The sequence below is a fragment of the Papaver somniferum genome, unplaced genomic scaffold (assembly GCF_003573695.1).
Source record: "Papaver somniferum cultivar HN1 unplaced genomic scaffold, ASM357369v1 unplaced-scaffold_123, whole genome shotgun sequence".
In the NCBI taxonomy this organism is placed as follows: Eukaryota; Viridiplantae; Streptophyta; class Magnoliopsida; order Ranunculales; family Papaveraceae; genus Papaver; species Papaver somniferum.
In genome coordinates, this window is record NW_020621381.1 from 3,470,497 (window position 1) to 3,477,811 (window position 7,315).

Sequence of the window (7,315 nt, forward strand, 5' to 3'; positions counted from 1 at the left end):
TCAGCGACGTCAGTAATACAATCGAGAAAGACCTGAATGATGCCATGAAAAAGGTATCTCAAAAAACTTTCTTAGAATAGTATATGTACATTGATATACACCTTTAATAAGGTGTACAGGATTGTATATTGTTGATAGATTTTAAGAAATTTGTCTTGTGTACAACAATGTACACTCTTACAACATGTGTAAAAAATTGTAGACATGTGATCAATGTTGATACTTTGGCATGTTTTCAGATGCAACCAGGATGGGTGAAGGCTTATACTGATGAAGAGCGATTGCTTTTGGATGAGTACCGGAGGCAGAAACAATAAAATAACATAGATGCTGTGAAGGAAAAGTTGCGCATTTCAGATATGCGAAGAAAGGAGTTGGATGGGGAGCTTACTGAAGTTCTGGATAGGCAAGAAAGGCTTCTTAGTTTCATTGAAGAGAAAAAACTAAAAGTTAATGAAGTTGGTCTAATGAGCTTGACAGAATGACAAGTTAATGATTTCCGTAATTACACTTTGGATGAAATCTTTAAATGTGCAAAGGAAATACGGCTTGAAACTGAGGAGGATGAGGAGATTGAGGAGGAGGAGGAGGAGGGGGATGGGGAGGAGCACAAGGAAGATGATGAGATTGAGGAGGATGAGGAGGAGGAAGAGGATGACAAGGTTGAGGAGGAGCACAAGGAAGATGATGATGATGGTGATGACAATGACAAGGAGGAGCACAATGAAGATGGTGATATGCATGATCATAATGATGATGATAATAATGATGATGATGGTGATTACAATGACAAGGAGGGTAGCAAGTGTGGTGATATGCATGATCATGACAATGACAAAGAGGGTAGCAAAGGTGGTGATGACGAGCATGGAACTGAATCTGAAAGGAATGAAGTTCCGTCTGAAACTCCTGAAACACCATCACTTTTTTTAAATTTTCAAGTAATTTCTTTTTTATGTGTGTACATAGTCGCACACCAGTGTGTGAAAGCTAATACCTTTTCTCATAACTTGAATCTTTTTAGCTCTCCTTCAAAAAAGACCAATGAGGCAAATGAAGAAGAGGATGGCAAGGATGGAACAAGCCAAGGAGTTGAGTCTGAAACTGGTAACAAGCCGAGATATATGTGTAGCTCGCATTTCTTCTCATTTTCTACATATGTGTACCAATATGTACACCTTAGTGATTTCTTATGTGTGTGTATGAAGATGTACACCTTAGTGATTTCTCATTTTCTAAAAAAGTTGCATTTTTTTCAGCACTCTTCTGCCAAAGGAGGTTGAAATCCCTGAAGGTCAAGAAGAGCATATGAACCTTTATGACCAGGATACTGCTCAAACTGATGAAATTGACAAAGTAGCTGGGTGTGAAGCTGCTAACAAGCAAAGGTATAAAGAAAATGATCTCAGCTTATATATTTTTTGTTGTTTTTTTCAGTATGTGTGTACACGGATGTACACCTTTATGACTTCTTCTGAATTTGTGTACATACCTGTACATTGATGTAAAACTCTGTACACCATTGAAAATTCTCATAAAAATTTCATTTTTCAGTACTTCTATGCCAAAGAAGTGTAATCAATGAAGATAAACAAGACCAAGTGAACCTTGATGACCAGAATGTGATGGATGGCACTCGAACAGCTGAAATTGATGAAGCTACTATAATTGCAGCTGAAGCCATATGTCAGTTGGATCCTAAAGAATTCCTTTTACTCACACAAGGAGAAGAATCACAGAATGAGACTTATACATCAATTGAGGACCTTCTAGATAACTTGTCTGAAACTGTATTCGTAAAGCTTGAAAAAGGTTGTTACAGAACGGCACCATCTGAAGTGAAGGAAAAGATGGCAACCCTGATCCGCCACGATTGTCCAAGCTTTGCATTATTGAGCCAAGAAGATCCAAAAGAAGAGTTGTCGCAAAAATCATTATCCAATGAAGATGTACGAGAAAGGATCATTGAAGAAGCAGTGCAGTTCATTAAACAAAATCCTAGTGAATTTTTTAGCAGCCAAGAGGTAGAAGAAGAGAAGACGACTCCAGTGAGGACAAGAGCAGGGAGGATGAAGGAAGCAGAGATGTTGAAGACACAAGCCGCTGGCAAGTTGTCCAAGACACCACAAAAGAGAAATGCAAAAAGAAAGCTAGATCCTGAATTCACTGCCGAGGGTAAAACCAAACGAGTTGTGATAAAAGCAGATCCAAAAGGCAAGGGGATCAAAGAGGGACAAGAACCAGGCTATCCTGCCCCAATAAAGAGAAAGGGAGATGTATATCGTCTTCACAATCCATTGCCAGATGTTCGTCTATCACCACTATACCATGCTATGCAACCAGGACAGGACAAAAAAAGGGTACAAAAATTCTTCGACTATGCAAGCATGGAGTAAGTTCACAAAACACCATGATTGAATCTTATAAAAAAATTATGTGCACAACTTTGTACACCATGTTAACATTTCCTTTATGTTTCCGCAGCTCTGTAGCTTGGCAACTAACAAGACTGGATGATCCAACAGTCAAGGAAGATATTTTGATTGTTGGAAGAGTACTTCGTGAACTGATGTTCAACAAATATCTGGACCAAGAGGTACTCCAGTTCTACATCCATCGACGTAGAAGAGCACTTGTCAGAGATAGCATTCGTCATCCAGATGACAAAAAGTACCTGAGCTGTGAAATTATGAGTCCTACTGCATGTGTAAGTTTCTCAAAACAAATAAGAAATGTCATATATAGTTACTTTAATATTGTGTACATAGTTGTACACCTAATTGACATGGCGTGTTCTATGTGTTTTTAGATTTCTTTAGCTGTGTACATTGATATACACCAATATGCATATATGATTGACACAAGGTCTGTTAAGTGTTGATTGTTAGATTTATTTAGCTATGTACATAGATGTACACCAATATGCATCTATGATTGACACATGGTCTGCTAATTCTTGATTGTTAGATTTATATAGGTGTGTACATAGGTGTACACCTGTATATCATACATGGATATACGGTCTGTTTTCAGGCCTACAATGTTTGATTTGTTAGTTTTTTAGTAGTGTACATGCTTGTTAGTTTTCTGATTAAGGTGAGCCTAATTAATTTTGTTTTCTAACAAATTATTAATTGCAGTACTATGTCAAGTATAATGTCACCAGCGAGGTGCAAAAGCTTGTGGTTGATTTCATACGGCATGCCTGAGAATCTGGAAGTTCTTGTAATCCCTATCAATCACTCTACAGATCAAACGAGGATGGGATTGCACTGGTCGCTTTTGAATTTTGATTTCGAAGCTAAGGAATGGAAATGGTATAACTCGTTACACTCAGAAAATGAGCAGTCATATAAAGACGATGCAAAGAAACTAGCAGATGTGGTACAAGTGGAACTCAATAAGAAGAGAGCATTGAAGGGTCACCCACCTATAGAAGAGCACGAATTAAACATCATGACATGCCCTTCACAAGGAATCAACCCGGACTGTCTAATATATACTTGTTACTTTATGAAACGAAGTATGAAGACAACAAAAGGTATGGAAAAGGTCAGCAGAGGGCCGAAGACATTTGTCAGCAAATGAGATCAAAATTGGTGGCCAAGATGTTGACAAAAGTCGGATGGTATGAAAAGGTGTGGGATATAGCGAAGGACGAGGAGCATAATCAGTGGCGCAAGACTACAGGAAAGCAACCATTGAAGAGGAAGAAGAGTTTTTAATCTTCATTCAAGATCACTTTCTGAATTTCTTCTAAACATTTTTAATCTTCAGACAAATTTAAGTTTTCAACTTTCTGTTTAAGACTTGTCACTATTATAAAGACCTTGAATTAATGTTTTTTTTAGTTTCAATATTGATGTTTTGAAAATAGACTTGTGTCAGTACTAAAGTATGTATTACAGGTTAGGAAATATTAAGGTGTACATGATTGTGCACAGTTTCTGACAGAGTAAAAACTGACAGGCAATGGTACAGGAAGGTGTACATAATGGTACACATGTACTAACAGAAACATAAAATAGAAAAAGTAATAACCTAGTATCAATCATTAAACAACAAAAATAAAAACTAATTACTGGCATTAGAACTAAAAATGAATATTACTAAACAAAATAAACTAGTAGCATCCATTGTACAGCAAGGTGTACATAATGCTACACATGTAAAAAGACAGGTAAGAAAAGTGAAGTGCACAGGAAGGTGTACATAATGGTACACAGATCCTGACACTAATTATCCATGAATAGAAAAATGAAAAGACATTACCAAAAGTAAAAACCAAAAAACATAGAATCTTTCAAACAAATCAAACATAATAAAAAGCATCAAGGCATGGGGCAGGTAGCTCTGTTGTGGTGACCAAGAGTGAAGCACTTTGTGCACATCATAGGCCTCTTTTGCTTCTCCCAAGCCTTCTTGAAACGTGTTCTCTTCGTCTACCGGGTGGAGGCACAGGAATAGGAACAATAATCCTATCACTAGGATCATAAGACTGCGGCTTGTCATAATTGGGGATTGGCAAGATGATCTCTTGGTATGTCCTGTTGTACCATTCAGTGGTGAAGTATGGCTCAACAAATGAATAGATGTCCTCCCTTGTAGATTGAATGGCAGCACAAGCATGTGCGCAGGGAAAACCATTTACTTGCCACCTGTGACACGTACAAGTTCTCTCCAACAGATCTACAGAATGAGTGCGGGGAGACCTGACTTCATACAATCTTTCCATAGACTCAACAACAGTCCAAGTACGACCAATGTTGATGTTCTCGTTTAGTAAATCCTCGTATACGGGAGTGAGCCTAGTGTTAAAATTTTCAAGACCTTCTACCCTTCTCTTAGAATAATCAAACCAAAACTAAAATCAAACAAAAAAAAATACAATAAAATGTAAATATACATAAAACATGTGTACAACAATGTACACACAGTTGCAGAATCACAGATATAACATGTGTACAAGTATGTACACATCAAGCAAATCCATGTGTGCGACAGTAAAAAATAAATGAATGAAACACTAAACATAAAACTCACCGTATCGCATCGAGAAGAGCAAAAGCAGAGCTTTTTGAACTCAAGAATCCAGTTATTGAATGACTCGGCAATAGATGAAGAGTGAGCAGCATATCTGCATACAGGGAAAAATGCATTTGCCCATTTCTCCTTTGGAATGGTCCTGAGATAATTAGCAACATGTCCACAACCAATTGCATGCATGCCCCGCAAAGCTTCTTCAAAGTTCGCTGCTGTGTAAGAGTAAGCAGCTTTGTAAAACAAATCAATAACGATTGTAATTCGCATCACCTTTTCCAATAGGGAGATTGCACTTGATGTGGTAAAAGCAATAGCTGTGATATGAACCAGGAAATGCTCTTGGAATGCCCTGCAGAAGTCCTTCGTGACGATCACTAAGGAAAACAATCGGACGATCATCGACCACTTGTTGAAGATTATCCAGAAACCAAAACCAATTGTCTTTGTTTTCAGATAAAACAATAGCAAAGGCATATGGGTAAAAACCATCATTTCCATTGACACATGTTGCAGCCATCAAAGTACCCCTGAATCTACCAATGAGGAAAGTAGCGTCCAAGTAAATCATGGGCCTGAGATACCTATATATGCTTGCAAGCACCGAAACAGATGAAAATCCGCTTAAATCTTCCAGTTTCTTCATCAACTTCAAGTTTCACAAAGCTATCAGGATTAGTTTGCTCAATGGCTTTCACATACCAATTTAAATCGCTATACGACTTCTCGTCGTCACCATATTGATCTTCAAATACAGCTTCTTTCCCTCTACGGGCATGGTGATACTTAATATTGGACCCATAAGTCTTCTTAAAGAGTGACATGATCTGTTTGGGTTTTAAAGTGGGATCACCCTGTATACTATCAGCGATCAAATGCTTAACTAACTTGGTTGTCACCACAGGACTCTTCAACCTCAAACCAACACCACAGCTACAAAAAAAAATCTGGAATAAGTAATGTGCACCACATTGTACACTTAATAAAATCTCAAAAACAACAACACACATGCAAAAAGAAAGCACAGACCAAGCAAGAATATGAAATTTACACCACAAGTGCCACCCAAAAAGCCTACAACAAGTAATGTGCACCACAATGTACACCTAAAACAAGTCTACATATTAAAACCTAAAAATCAATAACATGGATCAAAAAACAAGTGAACACCACTAACCTGTGAATAACGTTAGAATCTTTCAGCACAAACCGAGAAATGTCACCATTCACAGGCCCAAAGTGAATCCTCCAACCACAACCATCTTCTTCGCACTTCGCAGTAAAACGAGTCTTGTCGTTTTTAAGAATAAGAATCTTGTAACCAGTACACATATTGTACTGATCAACAACAATCCTTACAGCTTTAACACCACCCACAAATTCTCTACCAATATTGTCAAAAACATAACGCCATTCATCGATAATGAGAGGCTTGGCCTTGTCCGCGTCATGATCGACCACCCTTACAAGCTTAGGACTTTCACTTACATAAGAGTTTCAAGTACTAGCACCAGAACTACTACTACAACCAGAATTAGAACGAGACAAAGACCTTGAACTAGTGCTACAACCAGTATGCTTCGGAATCACATCAACATTCAAATAGAAATCTTCATTGTTCATCTGAATAACAAGAGCATCTAAACCTTGAAGTTTTATATCACCTTGTATAAAAACTACTTGATTAGTATCCATATAGGAAAAACATATATTCAAAGGGGACAAAGACCTCCACTGCTTACAGGCAAAATGCATCAATTCATCAACAGTGATAAAAGTATTAATACAAAACGCAGCAGAATGCTCACCATGATTCAAAACAGCATGAACAAACTTCTCAGACATATTTGATACACCTACATATAACAAAAGATATAATAATAGTTTCAGATTTGCATAACCTAAAACTTGAAGAGTGTACAGGAAGGTACACATTTAATCGAAGGCAAAAATCAAATAACAATAAACTTAAAATCAAAACTACTTCATCGATTAGTTGAAGATATAAGCTTCAGAATCTTACTAGAACACATAATTGAATAAACCAAAAACATATGATCTAATATCAGTTCGATTTCATATCATGCATCATAACACCAAACACCAAAAAACAGTAATCAAAATCATTTAACGAAAATCAAAAGCTAAAATATAACAAAAATCAAATCAATAACATACAAACAATAAGATGTAACAGATTGAATTCATACCATCAACTGATAAAATCAAAAAAATTATATCAGAAAAGAGATTCAACGATGAAGCAAAAACAGAA

General features: G+C 37.0%; 1 protein-coding gene across 1 annotated transcript; it reads right to left on the reverse strand.

Moving 5' to 3' along the window:
- Nucleotides 1-4,074: 4,074 nt before the first annotated feature.
- LOC113331045 lies at nt 4,075-6,885 on the reverse strand. The gene is made up of 7 exons (XM_026577830.1): nt 6,593-6,885; nt 6,218-6,424; nt 5,743-5,901; nt 5,478-5,624; nt 5,044-5,392; nt 4,672-4,864; nt 4,075-4,160 (listed from the first exon to the last, which is right to left on the reverse strand). The coding sequence occupies exons 1-7, from the start codon at nt 6,883-6,885 to the stop codon at nt 4,075-4,077; spliced, it is 1,434 nt and encodes a 477-aa protein (XP_026433615.1).
- Between the last annotated feature and the right edge of the window lie 430 nt (nt 6,886-7,315).

Coding starts and splice junctions, on each gene's coding strand:
- LOC113331045 (XM_026577830.1), bottom strand. CDS start 6,885: ATGTCTGAGAAGTTTGTTCATGCTGTTTTGAATCATGGTGAGCATTCT. Junction 6,425..6,592: donor GGTTGTAGCACTAGTTCAAG/GTCTTTGTCTCG, acceptor CAATATTGGTAG/AGAATTTGTGGGTGGTGTTA. Junction 4,161..4,671: donor AGATCTGTTGGAGAGAACTT/GTACGTGTCACA, acceptor TTACATGTGTAG/CATTATGTACACCTTGCTGT.